The following is a 23,045-nucleotide window of genomic DNA, read 5'->3' on the forward strand; positions in this document are numbered from 1 at the left end:
AAGTTTCATGTAAATATCTTTAGCCGTTTGGAAGTGATGCTTGAACAGACACAAATACATATACACACACACACACACACACACACACACACACACACACACATTAAAGGGGTTATCCAGGAAAAAAAACTTTTTTATATATATCACCTGGCTCCAGAAAGTTAAACAGATTTGTAAATAACTTCTATAAAAAAATCTTAATCCTTTCAGTACTTATGAGCTGCTGAAGTTGAGTTGTTCTTTTCTGTCTAAGTGCTCTCTGATGACACGTGTCTCGGGAACCACCCAGTTTAGAAGCAAATCCCCAGAGCAAACCTATTCTACTCTTTGCAGTTCCCGAGACAAGCAGAGATGTCAGCAGAGAGCACTGTTGCCTGACAGAAAACAACAATTCAACTTCAGCAGCTGATAATTATTGAAAGGATTAAGATTTTTTTATAGAAGTAATTCATAAATATAGTTATGTGAGAAAGAACCGCACTCAGCCGCTTTCTCTGTGCAGAAGGTAGTTTATTCTCTTAAGGTGACAAACTGTCCATGGAACACAGCTACCGCAGGTCGGCTAAGACTCTCGGAGGCGCTCCAATCGGTGTGATAGCTGTTTCACGGGTCTTAGCCCGCTTCGTCAGACCACGCTCTTCCGGTGGCGTCAGGTGTATTTTATACACACCTTATTCTGACGTCATCGGAAAGGGCGTTTACAAAAAAGGTGAATTAGTGACATTAAAACATATACAAAATTGTAAAATTTTAAAACAATACTCTATGTAAACTCTATTCATATTATTACTGTTACCTTAGTTACATTATTTTACAGAAATACACTGTAGTCTAGTTTGTCGTTCAACCCGAGATTACCCTGCGCTCAGGATTATTTCTGCTTCAGTCCGAAGGAGGACTTTTTTTTCTGTCCTGTCCTTCTTTCGGCATGATACATTTGATACCAAAAAAATGTAGAGCTGTAGGGTCATTATTATGCATTGTGTGAACATTTTCTAGTATGCGGGGGCACCTTTTTCCGGATTTTATTGAGTATAAGTGTTCGCGGAATCTTATGTTGAGAGACCTGGTGGTACTCCCAACATAAAATCGCCCGCAATCACACACTATTCCATATACTATAAAGGTGGATTTACAATTAATTAGTTCTCTTACTTTTAGTTTTTCTCCTCCAATATCAACTGTCTTGCCTTGTTTGAGTTGTGGGCACCATTTACAGTTATTGCAGCGGAAATTGCCGGAGACGTTGGGGTCTCTAAGCCAGTCTTAATTGTCTCTTGAGGTGTATCTACTACTGGTAAGTATGTCTGATAGATTTTTTACTCTTTTAAATGTAATAAGTGGTTTTCCTTGTAAATGTTTATTTAATATTGGGTCTTGTTGAATGAGGTTCCAATTTTTGTGTATGCTGCGTTTAATTATTTCTGACATTGGACTATGTTTAAAGGCAAAACAAAATTGGGTTATTTTATTGTTTCTATTATTATGTTTTTTGATAAATGTGTTGCTGTTTTTTAATAGTAATGTTCTGTCCTGTTTATTAGCTCTATCAAAAGCTGTTTTTAGTACAGATAAGGGATATCCTCTGTCTTGTAATCTCAGAGACAATTCGTTACATTGTTTTTCAAAGCTTTCTTGTGTGTCGTTTATACGTCTCAGGCGTAAGAATTGGCCATACGGTATGGCTGCCTTTACGTGGTGGGGATGATACCTAGTGTAATGCAGCAAGGAGTTGCCGGCAGTTGGCTTACGAAAGCCCTCTGTCTGCAAGCCCTCGCTGGTAATAATGACTTTTACGTCAAGAAATTCTACTTCTTTTTTACTCGCTTTTCCTGTAAATAATAAATGCATATTGTTGGTGTTATTAATCCATTGTAAGAAATTAGCAAATTCAGTTTCTGTGTTAGACCAGGTTATTAGAACGTCATCTACGAAACGCATATATTTACTGATGGATTTTCTATAAGGGTTAATTTCGGAAAAAAAATAAAAAAATTTTCAAGAAAAGCAACGTAGATATTTGCCAGGGTACACGCCACTGGTGTACCCATGGCAACGCCACTTGTCTGCGTATACCATGTCCCATTAAATGTAAATACATTTTTAGTCAGTATCAAGTTCATGGCTTCGCATATAAATTCAATCAGTTTTACATCTTTTTTAGCGGTAACTAACAGTTCCTTCACACAGTGGACAGCAAGTTCTTGGTTAATATTAGTATATAGGCTTTCTATATCTATAGTGCCTAGGATATGATTTTTATCCCAATTTTTTGTGTCCAGTGTGTGAAGGAAGTGGTTAGTATCCTTAACAATACAAGGGATTTCATTCAGAATCAGATGAAGGAGCCAATCTATGTATTTTGATAGTGGTTCCACCAGTGTGTGAAGGAAGTGGTTAGTATCCTTAACAATACAAGGGATTTCATTCAGAATCAGATGAAGGAGCCAATCTATGTATTTTGATAGTGGTTCCATTAGAGACCCCACACCGGATACAATTGGTCGTCCGGGTGGGTTCTCCAATGTCTTGTGTACCTTAGGAATAAAATACCATGTTGGAGTACTAGGTGTTGGAGGAAGTAATTTTATAGCTGTGGTGTTAGATATAGTCCCTTTTTCTACAGATATGCGAAGAAATGTTTTTAATTGTGTGGTTAATTTTGGAATAGGATTGGAGGGTAATGTATGATAATGTTTTCTGTTGGAGAGTTGTCTATTGGCTTCTTGTAAATAATAGTCCTCTTTCATGAGGACTATGTTGCCTCCTTTATCCGATCTTTTTATGATCACTCCTTTTAGATTTCTTAACCATTTCAAGGCTTCTTTTTCTGTGACAAATTACTATTGTCTTTAGGGTACAGTAAGGATTTGACATCACCAAGTACTGTCTGATAAAATAAATGTAAATTGCTCCCTGGGTGGATAGGTGAATTATATGTAGATTTTACTCCACCAGTAAAATATCCGTAATTCAGATCAGTGTTGGCGGTGTCAGACATTGATGTATCTGCTAAACCTTCTCCTTCTCCTAATAATTCAGTTAATGCTGTTAAGCAATCTAGTTCCTGGGTAGTGGGATCAACTAGGGGGCTAAATCCTATAGGGCTTATTCTTATGGGTTTTTCACCTTCCCTTGCTAAGTTAGCAGTTCAGACTGGCTTAGGGACCCCAACGTCTCCGGCAATTTCCGCTGCAATAACTGTAAATGGTGCCCACAACTCAAACAAGGCAAGACAGTAGATATTGGAGCAGAAAAACTAAAAGTAAGAGAACTAATTAATTGTAAATCCACCTTTATAGTATATGGAATAGTGTGTGATTTTATGTTGGGAGTACCACCAGGTCTCTCAACATAAGATTCCGCGAACACTTATACTCAATAAAATCCGGAAAAGGGTGCCCCCTGTATACTATAACATGTTCACACAATGCATAATAATGACCCTACAGCTCTACGTTTTTTTGGTATCAAACGTATCATGCCGAAAGAAGGACAGGACAGAAAAAAAAAAGTCCTCCTTCGGACTGAAGCAGAAATAATCCTGCGCACGAACGCGCATGGTAATCTCGGGATGAACAACAAACTAGACTACAGTGTATTTCTGTAAAATAATGTAACTAAGGTAACAGTAATAATATGAATAGAGTTTACATAGAGCATTGTTTTTACATTTTACAATTTTGTATATGTTTTAATGTCACTAATTCACCTTTTTTGTAAACGCCCTTTCCGATGACGTCAGAATAAGGTGTGTATAAAATACACCTGACGCCACCGGAAGAGCGTGGTCTGACGAAGTGGGCTAAGACCCGTGAAACAGCTGTCACACCGATTGGAGCGCCTCCGAGAGTCTTAGCCGACCTGCGGTAGCTGTGTTCCATGGACAATTTGTCACCTTAAGAGAATAAACTACCTTCTGCACATAGAAAACGGGTGAGTGCGGTTCTTTCTCACATAACTATATTGCAACAGCAATTTGTGCACTCCCACCAGCACCCCATGTATATGCAGAGTCAGTAGCCTCGTGGGACGCCAGTGCGGTCAGACGTTGATTCAATTAAGAAACAGGTGTACATCTAGCGGTGCAGGAAATCTTTTCCTTTGCTACACATAATTTACAAATATGTTTAACTTTCTGGAGCCAGTTGATATAAAAAAAAAAAGTTTTCCTGGAATACCCCTTTAAGTTTTATATAATATAATAGTACCCAAAACAGCGGCGTAGCTATAGTGCTAGCAGTCGCATCGGGGCCCCAAAGCACATCTGCCCCATAAGAGTCCAGTTTTTTAATTGGCATATGGGACCCTATTGCAAATTTTGCATCAGTTACAAGCTACGCCTCTGACCCAAAAGTAGTACTTTTACAAACTAAAGCTTATGGCACAAAAAATAAACGTTAACACTGCTCCGTAGGGTTAAAAAAAAATTAAGTTATAGGGGTTAGAACATGTAAATGAACTGGATTTTTAAAAGTTTTCTATATTTTTTTTTTGTTTTACCATAAAATAAAAAAATAAAAAGTTTGGTATAATTGGAATTGTAAGGAAAAAGCAGATATCCGGCTCCCAATGGATAAATAAAATCCAACTTTAATGAAAATTTTTTAAAACATACAGGTGGAGAAATATAGAAAAAATAACAAAAAATAAAAGCAAAAACGATACGCCTTTCAACTTGTCAACAAGTCTTACTCATGGCACATAATGCAGACACAATACCCAGTTTAAAAAACCTGCATTAGGTTAGGACTCCACTGAGATTTTTGCCCTGCGATTTTTGTGGCATAAAAACGCCAGAAAAACTATCACAGTTTTTCCCTGCGTTTTTGCGTTTTTAAGTTTTTTCTGGCGTTTTTACCTTTGTGTGGAATTTGCAGTTTTTGGCCCCTTTTGCTTTTTTTTTTACAAAATAGTTGGGTACCAAAAAAAAAAAGGATGCAGTAGGGATGTAAAAATCTATTTTACTAAATGTTTATTTTTTATAACAAAATTTTAATAAATATTTTTTTTATAAAGTGTGTGTTCGTTTAACTTTTTTTCTCTTTTTTCACATTTTTTATGTAGTACTACTACTCCAAGCATGGAACAAGACTGTTCCATGATGGGAGTAGTAGTACCTGTACTATAGACATATCGCCCCGTGTGTCAGTCTGACACCCGATGCGATTGTCCATAATATAGCAGTGATGTGGCTCTATACAGCGCTCACATCTCTGCTCTATTCACATCACTGACTCATTCATATTTCCCGCCCAGAGCTGTGATTGGCCGGATGGTTGCAGCCAATCACAGCTTTGAGGAAAATATCAATGAATGAGTGGCCGGCCCGGAGTACAGTGCAGAGCAGGGATGTGAGCGATGTATACAGCCACTCTGCATCTCTGCTATAGACATGACGGTCACATCGGGTGTCAGTAGTGACACCCGCTGTGATGTGTCCTTTAGCAGGCACTACTACTGACAACATGGAGCACACTCTGCTCCATGCTGGGAGCTGTAGTACCTGCATTAATAGACGCAGCGCAGCGAGTGTAACTTCTGACACCCGCTGCGATCTGTCTATTAATGCAGGTACTACAGCTCCCAGCATGGAGCAGAGTGTACTCCATGATGGGAGTAGTAGTACTTGTAGTTAAGGGAAGATCACTGCGGGTATCACTCCTGAGACCCGATGTGATGCTCCTGTATAATGTATGGGTGCAGCGGCCGGCGCTCTCCTATGGTCCCCTGCACGCCGTGTATATACACATTCTGATGCTGTGATTGGCTGGAACCATCTGCCCAATCATAGCTCTCTGCAGGAAATATGAATGTGTACCGTATATACTCGAGTTTAAGCCGAGTTTTTCAGCACGATTTTTCTCCGCCCTCAGTGGTCTTCAACCTGGGACCTCCAGATGTTTCAAAACTACAACTCCCAGCAAGCCCGGGCAGCCATCGGCTGTCCGGGCTTGCTGGGAGTTGTAGTTTTGAAACCTCTTGAGGTCCGCAGGTTGAAGACCACTGCGGCCTTCGACATCATCCAGACCCCCACCCCCTTTAGTTTTGTACTCGCCTCCGCTCGGCGGGACGTTAGGGTGCGCTGGTTCGGTGCTGCAGGACTGTCCGGTGGGGAGGGATAGTCGTACCGGGCTGTCCATCTTCACCGGGGGGCCTCTTCTCCGCGCTTCGGCCCCGGAATAGTCACGTTGCCTTGATGACGATGCACAGGGACGTTCATTAGCAACATCCCTCTTCGTCGTCGTCAAGACAACGCCTCTATTCTGGGCCCGAAGCACGGAGAAGAGGCCCCCCGGTGAAGATGGACAGCCCGGAACGACTATCCCACCGGACGATCTCCCCACCGGACAGTCCTGCAGCACCGGTTCAGCACACCCTAACGTCCCACCGAGCGGAGGTGAGTACAAAACTAAAGGGGGTGGGGGTCTGGATGATGTCGAAGGCCGCAGTGGTCTTCAACCTGCGGACCTCCAGAGGTTTCAAAACTACAACTCTCAGCAAGCCCGGACAGCCGATAGCTGCCCGGGCTTGCTGGGAGTTGTAGTTTTGAAACATCTGGAGGTCCGCAGGTTGAAGACGACTGTATCAGACATTGACAAGCGTTGAAGATGAAGGGGGGGGGGGGCTGGTGACATGTGGTGATGATGACAAGGGGATGATGAAGGGGGGGTGTGGGATGATGACAAGGGGATGATGAAGGGGGGGTGTGGGATGATGACAGGGGGATGATGAAGGGGGTGTGGGATGATGACAGGGGGATAATGAAGGGGGGGTGGGATGATGACAGGGGGATGATGAAGGGGGGTGTGGGATGATAAGGGGATGATGACAGGGTGATGATGAAGGGGGGATGATGGCAGGGTGATGATGATGAGGGTGTTGATGACGGGGGTCTGGATCATGACAGGAAGGATGATGTATTTCCCACCCTAGGCTTATACTCGAGTCAATAACTTATTCCCACCCTAGGCTTATACTCGAGTATATACGAGAGAGATATATATATATATATATAATATACGTCAGTGCAGGGGACCATAGAAGAGCGGCCGCCGCATCTATACATTATACAAGAGAATCGCAAGGAGCGATCTGTCAATAAGTACAGGTAACTACTACTCCCATCATGGAACAGTGTGTTCCATGCTGGGAGTAGTAGTACTACCTAAAAAATGTTTTAAAAAAAAAAAGTTAAAAACACGCACACACACTACATTTTTATTATTGTCGGCTACATTTTTAGCGCTTTACCCGCTCACATAAATTGATCCCTGTTTAAAAATTTATAAACATATCGTAATAAAAAAGATACATTTAGTTTATGTACAATTTTTTCCATCACTACTGTATCTTTTTTATAATTTTTTTTTATGGTACCCTACGAAATTTATTAAAAAAGGTATCTCCATATTTTTTTGGGATCGCTAAAGTCCAAAAAAGAAGAAAAAACGCCTGCAAAAACGCTAAATTTAAAACCAACATGGCGTTTTTCTTGGCGTTTTTGCTCTCCCATAGACCTCTATGGGAGGAAAACGCCATGATTTCAGGGCAAAAACGCCAAACTAGGTTTTTGTAGGGCGTTTTGAAAATCCAGCCTCTGAGCCTGAAATTGCTGAAAAACACCAAAAGGATTAAAAAAAATGCCAAACTGAAAAACGCCAATTGAATCTGGCATTTTGTAGTTTACCATTGACTTGCAGCTAACATCTGGACGTGGCGTTTTTTCACTGAAAAAACGCTGTGCGGGAAAATTGGCGTTTTTGACGGTGTTTTTGCAAAAAAAACCTCAGTGGAGTTCCAGCCTTAGACACGTGACATGACAGCTAAACTATACACCCCTATTATTATGTCATTCTGGGCAGATGGATCACAGACTAAATCCATATAAAATTAAGAGGAAAGAAAAATACATATACAAAAACTATGCATTGTCACCAATAATGTAACATTAATCCAAAAATCGCAGTTATATCTTGCCAGCATATCCGAGAAACATACAAAAATAAACATTTGTATATAACGTTGACAGAGTGCACAAGACAACCTAAAGAACCATTTGTTTCAGTAGATATAAGACAGGTAATTTCTATGGTTAAGACCGGAGGGGTAACGGCTTTCTAAATTAAGTATTCAAAACGCTTCACGCTATAACAATTGTTTACTCCAGTCCCCTCCTCTTCGGGGCGGGCATACCTTTTCCATACCGGATACATTACATAATAGTATAGATCCTGAATGTACTTCCATGACATTTTTTGTAAACCCTGATAGCGATCTGACTGTACTTCTGTCAGTATTTGTTAAATACATATGTTCCTGAATCCTGGTTTTTAGTTTTCTTGTAGTGCAACCTGCATATTGGAAATTTCATTCTAGACAGACTAGAGTTTATATTACATGTGATGCTTGGCAGTTTATCAGAGTTTTAAGAGTTTTAATATTATACTGTTGCCCTGTCTTACATAAGCTTAATGGAGTTAGTCATGTACCTACAGGTCCCACATCTGGGACGATCACATTTATAGTACCTCTTCTAGATAGCCATGTATCACTTGTTTGTATATTATGAAATTCACTTGGTGACAATTGATTTTGTAATGTACGTGCTCTGCGGGGAATAATCCTTATGCCATTATCTAGTATTTGTCAGTTATCAAAAGGGGAAAATGTTTATTAATTATGTCACGAATATTGTTGAACTGTTTTGAAATAGGAGTAGAAAAAGTGGAGATATATTGTTCATTTTGTGTTTTATCAGTGTTGGATTTTAGATAATAGCCTTCAGGTTTTGAATTAACAATACTTTCGGCTCTTCCTATCAAGTGTGTATCATAACCCCTATCGTGTAACCTTTTTCTAATGTCCTTACATACCGTTTCATATCATTCATCTTCTGAGCACGCCCTTCTGGCACAGACAAATTCACCATTGGGCAAATTTCGCACTACGTGTTGAGGGGGACAACTTTGAGCATGAAGTAAGTTGTTCCCAGTACACTGCTTACGATATAGTTTAGTGTTGACACTATTACTCTCCATGCAACTTGACAAGGAAACATCTAAAAAATAAGTAGTGTTATCACTAAGAGAAATGGTAAATGATAAGGAAAAATCATTTGTATTGAGAAACTAAATAAATTGAGCCTGAGATTGGCTGCCCCTCCACAGTAGGAGGAGGTCGTCTATATAGCGCCCATACCAGCCAATCAGTTGGAAAAATGGATTGGCTGGTGAGCATAAGATGACCTCCTCCCAGTATGCCATATACAGATTAACAAGCGAGGGGGAGAATTTAGACCCCATAGGGCAGCCAGTGATCTGTAAAAAAATATTCATCATCAAAGCCAAAAAAGTTGTTCTGTAACAAAAAATGCTAAACTTGTAGTATATACTCCTTCAAATCATTACTGTGAATACTATATTTGTTAAGGTGATGAGCTATGACAGTGATGGCATGATTATGTGGGATACACGTGTAGAGGGCTGCAACGTCACATGACATCTGTTTTTGTCCATCAGTTCACTTCAATGTTCTGGGAATTCCCGGAATGTGACGTGTGTGGCCGTCCCTAACCTGTTGCCTCAAATGCGCACCCCGCTCAGGTGGAGAGAGAGCTGCGCATTTGAGGCAACAAAAAAAAGTCCCCGATGATAGTGACCCATGACCCAGAGAAAAAAAATACCCCCTTATCAGTTTTTTGTTTTTGTTTTTTTTAGATGAGTTTTTTTGGGCAATTTAGTGGTTTATGGTGTTAATATTTGGAATGTACTCTGGACTTGGTACATTGGGGTCAAATTATGGAAAATTAAAATGAAAAGGGAAAATTTAGTACTGCATGGAAGTGTGATACTCCCTGAAGCAGTTTTTAATGCAGAGGCCCGGATGATCGGGGCAAGTGTCACACTGATATGTGGTATCCTTCTGTATCCCCCTCCTGTTACACATTGCATTTTTTCTGGGATCGTCCCTTCTTTCCAGTGTGGGGGACCTCACCTGGAAAGTGTTGGCCTGGGATGATCCTGGCACCTATAACTCCAGTTTCTTGGGAAGTCCGGCCTGCTCTTTCCCGGTCGCCAAAGATCAGGACCTTTAGGACTTCTTCTTGGAACTGGAGGAATGTCCCTGTGTTGCCAGCGTACGGGGACAGTACAAAAGCGTTGTACATGGCAACCTGTACCAAGTAGACTGCAATTTTTTTGTACCATATCCGTGTTTTCCGCATGGCCATGTATGGCTTGAGGACTTGATCAGAGAGATCAACTCCCCCCATATACCGATTGTAGTCCAGAATACAATCGGGCTTGAGGACCGGTGTTGTGGTACCTCGCACAGGGACAGGTGAGCTGCCGTTACCATGAATAGTGTTCAGCATAAGGACATCCCTCTTATCCTTATACCTGACCAGCAACAGGTTTTCATTGGTAAGGGCACAGGACTCACCCTTGGGCATAGGTGTCTGCTGAAAATTTAGAGGGAGGCCTCTACTTTTTCCGCACAGTCCCACAAACGGACGTGGATCTGGCGGCAAAGGATGTGAACAGAGGGATTCTGGTATAAAAGTTGTCCACGTACACGTGGTAACCCTTATCCAGCAAAGGGTGCACAAGCTCCCAAACGATTTTCCCGCTAACACCCAGAGTGGGGGAACAATTTGGGGGTTCAGTACGGGAATCTCGTCCCCTATACACTCTAAACTTGAGAGTGTACCTGGAGGTACTCTCACAAAGTTTATAGAGCTTCACGCCATACCGCGCCCCCTTCAAGGGAATATACTGGCGGACGATGAGTCTCCCCTTAAAACTGATAAGAGACTCATCGACCGAGAGCTCCCTGAGGGGTACGTAGGCCTCCAAAAATTTGGCCCCAAAGTGATCGATGACCGGCCTCACTTTGTAAAGCCGGTTTTAAGTGGGATCACTTCGGGGTGGACATGCCTCATTATCTGCATAATGGAGGCATTTCCGAATGGTCTCGAACCGCCTCCGTGCCATGACCATACTGTAAAGCGGGTTCTGGTAGAAGATGTCCCCGCTCCAGTACTGCCTGACACTTGGTTTTTTGACCAGGCCCATATGCAGCAAGAGGCCCCAAAATGTCCTCATCTCTGCTGCATCAATGGCGCACCATTCATTGGGCCTGGCCAAAACAGAATCTTGGTGGTGGACGATGAACTGCCTGGCGTACAGATTTGTCTGCTCCACCATGTGATTGACAAAACTGTCACTGAAAAAATAACTGAAATAGTCAATTTCAGTGAATCCAGAATTGTCAAACTGGATTCCGGAGTCACCAACAAACTCCAGATCCCGTGGCTGATAACCCTCTGGGGGTCTCCAGACAGCTTCACCGGAAGGGGGCTCCGGTAAACTAGGGGGTCGGACTCCTAGTACGAGCGGCATCACCACTCGCACTAGTGTCGTCCACTGGGCCACTATCATGGGGGGTGCGTGGCCTCGCCTGGCGGCGTCTCCGCCGCCGTACAGGTGACTCATCATCAGTACTAGATGATGATGAGGAGGACGATGAAGAACACAGGAATGTAGGATCTTCATCATCCTCACTGACAGATTCGGAGTTGGAGGCAAGAAAAACATATGCCTCCGTTGCCGAAAATGCCGAAAAATCCATCGCCTTTTTTTACGGTGGTAGGGGGGTGGCGGGGGTGGTGTGTGTGTGTGGGGGGGGGGATGAGTATGTAGTGTATGTGATTGGTGTAACTGTAACTGTATGGGGAAAAAAAAAAGTGCTGCGGACAAAAAAAAAAAAAAAATGGGGAGCCGAATGCCTAATAGGGCCCGGGTCACACACAAAAAAATTGTGGCGGACCCTTTAGGTCCGATTAGGGGGTCAGGGGGGGGGGGAAATGTTAAACTTTTTTTTTTTTTACACTTTTTGTTTTTTACTTTACTTTATTGGTTAACCCTACCTGTCCCTGGGGCTGTACTCTCTCCCTGCTCTAAGGGGGGTCTTCCTCTGTGAGGGGCTCTGATCTTCACAGAGGGGGGTCCCTGGCTCCTCGCAGCTCTGCCCGCTAAATGAACTCAGGGGGCAAGCAGAGCCGTGAGAAGGGGCCGTTAACCCCTCCCCTGCCGGCTGCTATTGGCCGGCCAATAGCAGCGATCCTGGGGGTGGGGTGACGAAATTGCCACCTCCCCATAGATACAGAGGGTGATAGGGGGTGTATCCTACACCCCCGATCACCTTGTATTCTCCAGGTCAGCTTGTATCTCCGTGACCCGCATCACCGGAATAGCCGAAAATCGCAAGTGTGAATTAATTTGCGATATTCGGCTATCGCCTACATGGGGGGGGGGGGTCTGATGACCCCCTGGGCATTGGCGCGGGGTGCCTGCTGATCGATATCAGCAGTCACCCCAGTGCGGTCAGCGCCCGGCACGCGGCAGGGACCGAAATTCCCACGGGCGTACAGGTACGCCCTTGGTCCTTAAGTACCAGGGAGCAAAGACGTACCTGTACGCCCTTGGTCCTTAAGGGGTTAAGCCACGGTTTTAGTTACTTTTTTTGATATCCATCACTGTTTGTTCCAGTTTTCATTCAATATTCATTCATTTTATTTTGCATTATTTCAAACTCTGCTGTACTTTTAAACGGTTCCAAGGAAGTCATTACCTTGCCAATGCTGGTTTCCAAGTCGGTTAGTTTTATTTCCTCTTTTTCAATAAATAATGTAATTAGTTCTATAACCATAGGGAACCGTAGAAGAGCTGCCGGGGAATAAGAATTCTGGCTATATATTATATAGTTGCTAGAGACAAAAGATTATATTTATATGTTTTCTGTAAGGGCATGCACCCTTTTCAAAAGTAGTCTTTGTGTTCTTGGGGTCCGGGGGGGGGTTGGTGATGGCGAGAGAGGTGAGAAATAATTGTTATTTGTTATTATTCTTATAAAATATTTGTTATAATTTTTTTTGTGTGTGTGTGTTTGTGATTGATTGGGAGATGAGCTGTAAGGTAAAGACAAGAGGAGAGACAAGAAGCTTTAAATAAAAAAAAAGAAAATATAAAAATAGTGGAAAAAGGCCAAAATTCCTCGCATCATTGGCAATCTTGGATAGGTCAAAGACCACTTTTTGATGGCCAAAGGGTAGTCAGTCAAAGACTGGAACCCTAATAGGTACAGTCGAGGTCTGGCGAGTCGTGATGAGGTAAATAGAAAAAATAAAGATATAAATATTTACTGTTGAGGAAGATGGTCATGATATAATAATGAGGTTGTATGAATAAGAGAATGGAATGAGTTTTCCTTGGATGGAAGGAAAGGAAAAAAAGAGAGAGTTCTTTCTTTTTTTTTTTTTTCTTTTCTTTTATTCCCTTCTCTCTCGCTCTTTCCCTCCACTCCTCCCTCCTCCTCCCATTTCCCCTAAAAGCTTTATCTTTTTATGTTAGTTCTCTTTCATTTGGTTAAAAAAACTAAAAAAAAACTTTAGTTATGGACAGCCTTTCTTTTTTCCATTTAGGTAAATGATGCAATTGGAAATGAATGGCCTTGGATTTACTTTGTAAGCCTGATCCTACTGGGGTCCTTCTTTGTACTAAATTTAGTGCTTGGAGTCCTGAGCGGGTATGACTTTTGACATTTTACAACAGTCCCACAATATATCCTTGCCTTTATATTTTTATTAACCTTTATCTTTTGTCACTTGCAGGGAGTTTACAAAAGAGCGTGAAAAAGCCAAATCTCGTGGTGCTTTTCAAAAGCTGCGAGAACAGCAGGCTATGGACGAGGATTTACGAGGTTATTTGGACTGGATCACTCATGCTGAAGTGATGGACCCAGATATGGAACCAAGAGATGGTAAGAATAAAGAAAAAAACCTTATACAAAGATAGATTTCTGCGTGTCTGTACTATTTGATGTTTTCTTTTTTCTATGCTTATTTTAGGACTTTTACTGCTAGAAGAGGGTGGCTCAGAAAGCGAAAGCCTGCATGAAGTGGATGGAATAAACAAATGTATAACCTTTTTGTAAGTAAATTGTTGTATTAAAAAATAAAGTAATTTTAAGTGGCAATGAAACTAATATATATATATATGTATATATCTTCTAACTGTTGTGTTTAGTCGCCAGTGGCGCCAGTGGCACCGCCTGCTCCGACGGAAAAGTCGTGCTCTTGTGAAGTCTAATTTTTTCTACTGGCTTGTTATCATTATTATACTTGTAAACACAGTCATTGTTGCAACTGAACATCACAATCAACCAGAAGCACTTACAAAAGCTCAAGGTAAGTACAGTTCACCGTTTTTCTCCAATCCTTGTATTTAAAATTTTGCTTTTGGTGGATGTTTATGCTGTGGAAAAAAATCTTGCAAATTGAATATCAAAAGATCCCGTTTATTTAGCACCATACAAAATGCACCTTTTTGGGACAAACTAAAATTCCTTAGGTCACATGTCTGTGATTTAGTTGTGTTATCTTTAAAACTGTTCAGAAACAATTTTCTAGAACATCTTATGAAAGTAAATATTCACCCCTTTTCACTAGCCAGTTATCATCTTAATTCACAAGTCATAATGAAAATTGGTCAGTGTTAGGCTGTGGTTTTAGGCTGAGTTTTTACCCCACTTTTGGGCAAAAGGATGATGTTTTAGGGTACATTTGCACGAGTGGATTTACTTGTAAACTAGCAGCGTGTTACCTCGCTGCAAGTGGGGGCGGAGCTCTTCGTGGGCTGTCCGCAGCACAATTTTCTCTGCAAAAAATCTGCTGCATATCCCATTAAAGTCAGTAGGGTCTGTGGCAGAATTTCGCTGCTGAAAATTTTCTGCAGGCATCCCACGGAAATTCTGTCCTCACAGGGGTGTGGAAATAAATAAAAAAAACTACTTGTCCAAGGGACTAAAGCTGAACACAATCTACTTGTCCCTCATGAAAATCCACTTGTCCTGGTAGATAAAATAATTTCGACCAAAATAGTACGATCCCCCCACTAGACCACCAGGGATGGATATAAGATCCCTTTAGACACTGCTGTCAACTTAGACAGCGGTGATCTAATGGTTTAATAGCGGCTGCGGTGATCTAATGGTTTAATAGGCGATCGCAGCATGCCAGGCTATTAGCGGCGGGAGAGTTGTAGCTCCTTGTACACCCGAGACAAGCCCAGAAAAGTCTAGATATAACTTTTTGATCACCATAAAAAATTTCTCATATGAAGCGACCAAAAATGAACAATTCTGGACTATTTTTTTACATTTACACCGTTCACCGTACGGTTTAATTAACATTATATTTTAATAGCCTGGACATTTCCACATGCAGCGATACCACTTATGTTTATTTTTGTACATTATTTTTATTTAAAGAAAATTGGAAACTTTTATTAGGAAAGGGGCTTATTCACATATATACGCACTTTTTAAAATATTTTAATCACTATTTTTCAGTCTTCATAGGGACTTATGTGTTACTGGGGGGTGTTCTGCTTCTCCAGTTTATGTGCTGCATTTTGTGTCAGAAAATGCTGGAAGTTGCATTTAGTTACTAGATAACTACAACACCCAGCATGCTGGCGGCGGCAGTGCCCCCCCCCCCCCCCCCCCACACACATCATACATTACATACACACATCACAGATACATCATACACACATACACTCACACCATACATATGCACACATCATACATACACCTGCCACTGCCCCCCCCCACATCATATATTACATACACATCACACAGACATCATATACACATCACACATACACTCACACTATACATATACACACACACATCATACATACACCGCTGCCCACCCCACATCATACATCACATACATACACACATCACACATAGACAGGCATCATACACACATTATCCATTATATACACAGACCTCATACACACATCATACATTACATAAACATCACACAGACAGACATCATACACACATTATCCATTACATACACATCACACACAGACATCATACACACATTATACATTACATACACATCACACAGACAGACATCATACACACATCATACATTACATACACATCACACACAGACATTATACACATTATACATTACATACACATCACACATTACATACACATCACACACAGACATTATACACACATTATACATTACATACACATCACACATAGACATCATACACACATCATACATTACATACATTATACACACATCACACATTACATACACATCACACACAGACATTATACACACATCATACATTACATACACATCACACAGACATTATACACACATCACACATTACATACACATCACACACACATTATACACACATCATACATTATATACACATCACACACAGACATTATACACACATCACACACAGACATTATACACACATCACACATATACACCCACCCTTCCTGTCGCCGCCTGTATTCTCTGCCTCCTCACCTGAGCCGCCATGAGTGGACATCAGAGCTGTAGTCCCGGCCGGTGTGAGGTTACATGGGTTGTAAATCTCCCCTCACACCGGACGTCCTCTCCTCTCTCCCCTCCCCCGCTCTGTGTTTTCCCTGTGCAAACATGCAGCCTCCCCGTGGTGGATTAGGTCCTGTGAAGAAAGAGGAGGGGGAGGGATAGCGCTGTGTGCCAAGCTGTGGACATCCTTTCTCTCCCCCTGTCTTCTTGTGTTATGTGCAGCTGCGTCCTCCATCCTCCGGGAGGGGAGATAAGGGGGCGTGGCTCAATTATGTAATGCGAACGTGCGACCTCGGGCTCTGCGGTCAGCTGGGGGCCGCCGCCCCCTCCATACACTCTGAGCTCCGGTGTGGGGTGGAGACTTCCATAGGCCCCTGTGCCTCACACCGGCAGTAAAGAAAAATAAGGGGGACATCGGTCTGTCCCTGCTAGCCCGATACAGGGCTAAATCTATAAACAATTCATAGTTACATAGTTACATAGTTAGTACGGTCGAAAAAAGACATATGTCCATCAAGTTCACCTGCCCGGTGCCCAAAACTACTTGTCCCGGGCGTCGGGCGATATAATTTCCACATCCCTGCCTCATTATAACTCGCAGCAGGAAAAGAGCTGCGAGTTCGCAAGAAAATCTCCCTGTGTGAATGCATTCTTACAGCAATTATGCAAATCACTGTAAAAATGTTGTTTTTCCTATGACTTGCTTAATCACAGTAAAATAGCTCAATAATATGAAAAAATGTTATTAAAAATTGAGATGCAGTTAAAATAATTTTCGCTTTGTGCTGCTGATACAGTTGGAACATCACCCATGAGGCGATGTTAAGGAAAACTATTTTGGCACTGTGGGTCAAGGAGGGCATATTTAAAAGCTAAACCGAAAGCAATACAGCATGGCAGCGCTTGACTTTGCATCGATGAAAAGGGGCTATGCTCATCCCTGTAGGGGATGTAAGATGTCCATAAAGAAAGACCTGAGGGGGTAGAAGGATAAACAGCAGGTGTCAGAAGTTAACCCAGTGTGGATGTTGACCCAGTGGGGCATAAAAGACATATTATTGGCCGTGGCCATAGCTACTCCTCAAAGTATCTACCATGGCATGCACTGTGCTGTACACAGTCAACTGCATGGAGTGGCCCACCCTCTCTGCCATAAGGTGCGGGGATGTGCAAAGCGGGGACGGCTTTCTTGGCAAACTAATGGCGACCAGTTGTGCGCAACTGGGCTGGCGCAAATTAAGGCACACTGCAACAGGGTGACGGGGCTAATACTTTATCTATTGGGGAATCTATGTCACATAGACAATGACAGTGGTAAGGACAAGACTGAGAATGCGCTGGCTAAGAATGTGGTTTGGCTTCTAGACAGCTGGAAGGAATCTGGAGGAGAAGTAGCAGCAGCAGCGTGGTTTTCGTCACTTTGTGGGACATCTCGACTGTCCACGAGGCCTTGTGATGCTGCCTATGTAGAGTCGTAGTTCCTAGACTCGTATCCTGGCTACGGCTTACTTTTTGTTTGCAAAGACTGCACAGTGCCTTTTCTGTATCTGGTAAGGTAGAAAAGAATTTCTACCCAACAGAATATCAGACAGGTACACCACCAACTGACTCTGCTCATCCTCACAAGTTTTTTTTTTCTTGAGCCTACAGCTGCAGCGTTGCCATCAACTTAGTTGATCAGACCAGCAGTTCTATATTTGTTACATTTGACAGGTGTTTTAGCCCTACCCCGGTTATGCTCTTGTTCCCCGATAGCACCTACTCTTGTTCTGAACATGTCACCTCCTCACCTGGTTCCCACATCCTGTCCAATACTACATCATTATCATCATCAAACTCCTCCTCATTGTCCACGCAACTCTTCTCTGCATGAACTTTCAATGTCTGATCATAGGCTCCTTGCTCCCCCTCCAAAGGTTGATTATCCTCACACAACTCCTCCTCGTGGCTAATGCTATCCTTCTGCTTAGTTGGGGGGTAGCAAAGGCAGAGATGATGGAACAGACAGTCGATATTTCCACCGCTGAACCTTAAACAATGAGAAATCCACTGACATATGGCTCAACATCATATCATCATACTTCAAACAAGTAAGCCAGTGCACGAGGGCCATACTATCCTCCAAAACCACACAACCTCTGAGAGACAGTGAGAACTTTAGCTTGTTGATACAGCTGCTAATACTACCACCAGGCACCTCGATGCTACCGCTACCTGCACTGGAGCTAGTACTGCCACCAACATTCTTGCTGGCAGAGCACATGGCAGGGATGCTCTGTTATCTACCCCATACAACAATTCCTTTATCAGACATATTTATTTTTTATAGAAAAAGGCTATTTTTTGTTGTTGTTTATTGCTCTTTTAACATCATTTGTCAGCCATGTAGGATTTAGTTTTAATCGTTTATATTTGTTCCCCTTTGGTATATATTTAGCTGTATAGTTATTTAGAGTTGATTTAAAGATGTCCCATTTCCCTTCTGTATCAGTATTTGACAACACCCCCCCCCCCCCCCCCAGTCTATGTCCTGTAGTGCAGCTCTCAGCCCAGGGAAGTTTGCCTTTTTAAAGTTATATGTTTTTGCCTTCCCCGCCTGTCTTTGTTTTCTACATTTTAAGTCAAAAGTAACTATATTGTGGTCGCTATTACCAAGGTTTTCCCTCACAGTTACATTGCCAACCAGCTCTGCGTTGTTGGAAATGATCAGATCCAACAAGGCATCACTTCTTGTTGGGTCCTCCACAAACTGGCCCATAAAATTATCCTGCAATAAATTTAGGAATTGTCGCCCCTTTGTAGTTTTAGCCAACCCCGGACCCCAATCTATATATGGATAGTTAAAATCTCCCATTATTACCACTGTACCTGCCCGGGCGGCCCTCTCTATTTGTTTATGCAGCCAACCTTCTATCTCCTCAGTGATATTAGGGGGTCTGTAGATTACACCAAGTATTATTTTTTCAGTATTTCCCTCCTTTTGTAATTCTACCCACAGTGATTCCACATCCTCAGAATCATCACACACTATGGCATCGTTCACACTGACTTTCATACCACTTCTAACATACGGACAGACTCCACCACCTTTTCTGTTCATTCTATCTTTGCGAAACAATGTAAACCCCTGCAGATTGACAGCCCAGTCATGCGAGGAGTCCAGCCATGTCTGTGACCCCAACTATATCAATATGTTCCTCCAGTATCAAGGCCTCAAGCTCCCCAATTTTATTTGCTAGGCTTCTGGAATTTGTGAACATACACTTTACATTTCCATCCTTTATGTTATTGGGGTTAATGGGATTCAAGGGTGTAAGTTTTATTTTCCTATGAAGCCTATTCCTATTAACTATTCTAACCCCTCCCTCCACTCCACCCCCAGGTACATTTATAATTCCCACCTCTCTATCTACACTATCTTCCCCCTCTTTGCTGTAGGTTCCCTCCCCCAAGTCCCTAGTTTGAACACTCCTCCACCCTTCTAGCCATCTTCTCCCCAAGCACAGCTGCACCCTCCCCATTGAGGTGCAACCCGTCCCTACGGTAGAGCCGGTAACCGACAGCGAAGTCAGCCCAGTTCTCCATGAACCCAAACCCCTCCTTCCTAGACCAGCTTCTGAGCCACTTGTTTACCTCCCTGATCTCCCACTGCCTCTCTGGTGTGGCTCGTGGTACTGGTAGTATTTCAGAAAATAGTACCTTGGAGGTCCTTGCCTTAAGCTTGCGGCCTAAGTCCCTAAAATCATTTTAAAGGACACTCCACCTACCTCTTACTTTGTCATTGGGGCCAATATGTACCATGACTGCTGGGTCCTCTCCAGCCCCGCCCAGCAACCTGTCAACCCGATCCACGATGTGCCGAACTCCAGGCAGACAACACACTGTTCGGCGATCCCAGTCTTTGTGACAGATCGCCCTGTCTGTCCCCCTAATAATTGAGACCCCCACCACTAGTACCTGTCTGGCCTGCCCTGTACTCCTCCCTCCCTCCTTATTGGAGCAGACACCCCCCTGGCGGTCAGAGGCAGTATTCTGCTGCAGTTCTGCTAGCTCTGTAATGGCATCCTCCCAATCTGCCAAGCGGGCAAACTAATTGGAGTGTGCCAGTTCAGGAATAGCCTCCCTGACACTTTTTCCCCTACCCCGCTTTCTAACTGTAACCCAGCTAACTGCCTGACTGTCCTGCAACTCCGTCCCACTGTCCTCCCTCACCTCTACTCCCGAGAGTGCCTGCTCAGTGAGCAGGAGACTCCTCTCCATGTTGTTAATGCTTCTCATTGTTGCCAGTCGCTCCTCTAGATGCAGGATCTGGGCTTCCAAACGAACAACTAGCACACATCTCGCACAACAATATGCACCCTCAAACTGCTGTTCAAGGATTGCATACATTGAACAGGATGTACATTGGACTGCATTTTCCAACATGGAGGCCATCTAGTTATAGAATCTTATAAAGCATTGATACGGCCTCACCTGGAATATGCTGTTCAGTTTTGGGCACCAGTCCATAAAAGCGACACTGTGGAGCTGGAAAGGGTGCAGAGACGCGCGACTAAACTAATATGGGGCATGGAACATCTTGGCTATGAGGAGCGATTAAAGGAGTTACAATTGTTTAGTCTTGAGAAGAGACGTTTAAGGGGGGATATGATAAATGTATATAAGTATATTAATGGCCCATACAAAAAATATGGAGAAAAACTGTTCCAGGTTAAACCCCCCCCCCCCCCCCCCCCCCAAAGGACGAGGGGGCACTCCCTCCATCTGGAGAAGAAAAAGTTTAGTCTCAAGGGGCGACACGCCTTCTTTACCATGAGAACTGTGAACTTATGGAACAGTCTACCTCAGGAACTGGTCACAGCAGGAAAAATTTACAGCTTTAAAACAGGATTAGATACATTCCTGGAACAAAATAACATTAAAGGGTACCTCTCATCAAAAAAACTTTTGATATATTATAGATTAATGTATGCAGAATAACTTTACAATTGCATGTTATTAAAAAATATGCTTCTTTCTATTAAATTTTCCACTTTGAAGAACTGACCACTAGGGGTCTCCCTACCAGTCCTGGCAGCAAGCATTTCAGACTCATGCTGGAGTCCTAAACACTACGAGCTGCCAGTCTGCTTTGTTCACAAAGGAGAACACTCAGAGCTGCCTGCCTGCTTTGTTCACAGCCTGTTTGGCTGTGAACAAAGCAGGCTGGAAGCTCTGAGTGTTTAGGACTCCAGCATGAGTCAGAAATGCTTGCTGACAGGACTGATCGGGAAAAATACAATAGAAAGAAGCATATTTTTCATTAACATGCTATTGGAAAGTTATTCAACATTCATTAATCTAAAATATATCAAAAAGTTTATTTGATGAGAGGTACCCTTTAATGCTTATGAAGAAATATAAAATCCCATCCCTTCCCCAATATCGCTCCACACCCCTACCCTTCAATTCTCTGGTTGAACTTGATGGACATATGTCTTTTTTTGACCGTACTAACTATGTAACTATAGAAAAAAGATTTGGAGGTATTTTATGTTTTTGGTGTAATTTGTCACTCACCTACTAGTCAGCTTTCATTATTAATGCTTTTCATTGTGTAGTTATTTTAAACTCAGGTAGGGGGGATCTTGGTAATAGTGACCAAAGGTTAATAAGTTTTCATTTATCCTATAAGAGGGTGTTTACTAGTGGTGCTACTAAACATTAGGCTTTACGATGGCCAATTTTCACCAACTAAGAGGAGTCCTCAGTGACATGGATTGGGACTTTATCCTCAGTAATAAAAGTACACAACTAAATGGGACATTTTGAAAAGCATCCTAAATAGATCTTGTGAAAGACCTATACCCCACGAGAATAAAAGTGTTAGGGTATCTATCGTTAGCAAAAACTTTTTAAATATTGTAGATAGTACCATTATATATTGTGACGAACCGTCTTGGGGATTAGCTCTGGTATCGTCCTGGTCACTTGCCACGGGACACGTTTCTCACAATAACACCACAAACCACAGTTCCGCATACAAGTCTGGCTCCTCGCCAGCTTTATTTCCACAGGTTGCAGGTAAAACAAATCATAAGCAGGAACAAAATAAAGTCAATGGCTCTTGGCACCAGTGAGTCAGGATGATTCCCGAACAGTTCCTCTTAACTGTCTCTCTGCTCCTTGGCAAACTTTTCTGTTGTCTTGTCACAGTCTCTCCACGGCCAGGCAAAAAAGACTAGGGCTCCTGGGTCTGCAACAATATCTGGTCCAGTGGTTCGACCTTCCTGGTTACAACCCCTCTCTGGTCCAGACGCCACATCTCCTTCATTTAGGACTCTGTCTGTGACTGTAAGCACAGCCCCCAGCTCCACTGGTACTCTCTTCCGGAGTTTTGTTTTTTTCACAGCTATCTCCGTAGCTTCTATTCCAGTCACCTCTTTAACTTGACTCGTGGACTGTTCTTCAGCTCCCCTAGTGGTCTGGCACTCTTCCCCCTTGACATATACCTAGGGTCTGCTGACACTCCCCGTCCTCATCCTCTGCTGAGTTACTGTCCCCTGCTATGTGGTGAAAACCAAGTGTTGTGAGCCTATCAGGTGTTCCTGCTCTAGTCACCTGACTATCT

At 42.7% G+C, this 23,045-nt stretch overlaps 1 protein-coding gene across 2 annotated transcripts in view; it reads left to right on the forward strand.

Annotated features, from left to right (window-relative positions):
- The window catches only part of CACNA1S (calcium voltage-gated channel subunit alpha1 S), a 727,186-nt gene that overhangs the window by 166,928 nt on the left and 537,213 nt on the right, over positions 1–23,045 (forward strand). For both annotated transcript variants that reach the window (XM_056557608.1, XM_056557607.1), the window contains 4 exons: positions 13,484–13,587; positions 13,673–13,821; positions 13,910–13,991; positions 14,088–14,248. In XM_056557608.1, the coding sequence (XP_056413583.1) occupies positions 13,484–13,587; positions 13,673–13,821; positions 13,910–13,991; positions 14,088–14,248 (496 nt within the window). The remainder of the gene's footprint in view (positions 1–13,483; positions 13,588–13,672; positions 13,822–13,909; positions 13,992–14,087; positions 14,249–23,045) is intronic.

Source organism: Hyla sarda, chromosome 2 (genome assembly GCF_029499605.1).
Source record: "Hyla sarda isolate aHylSar1 chromosome 2, aHylSar1.hap1, whole genome shotgun sequence".
NCBI lineage: Eukaryota > Metazoa > Chordata > Amphibia > Anura > Hylidae > Hyla > Hyla sarda.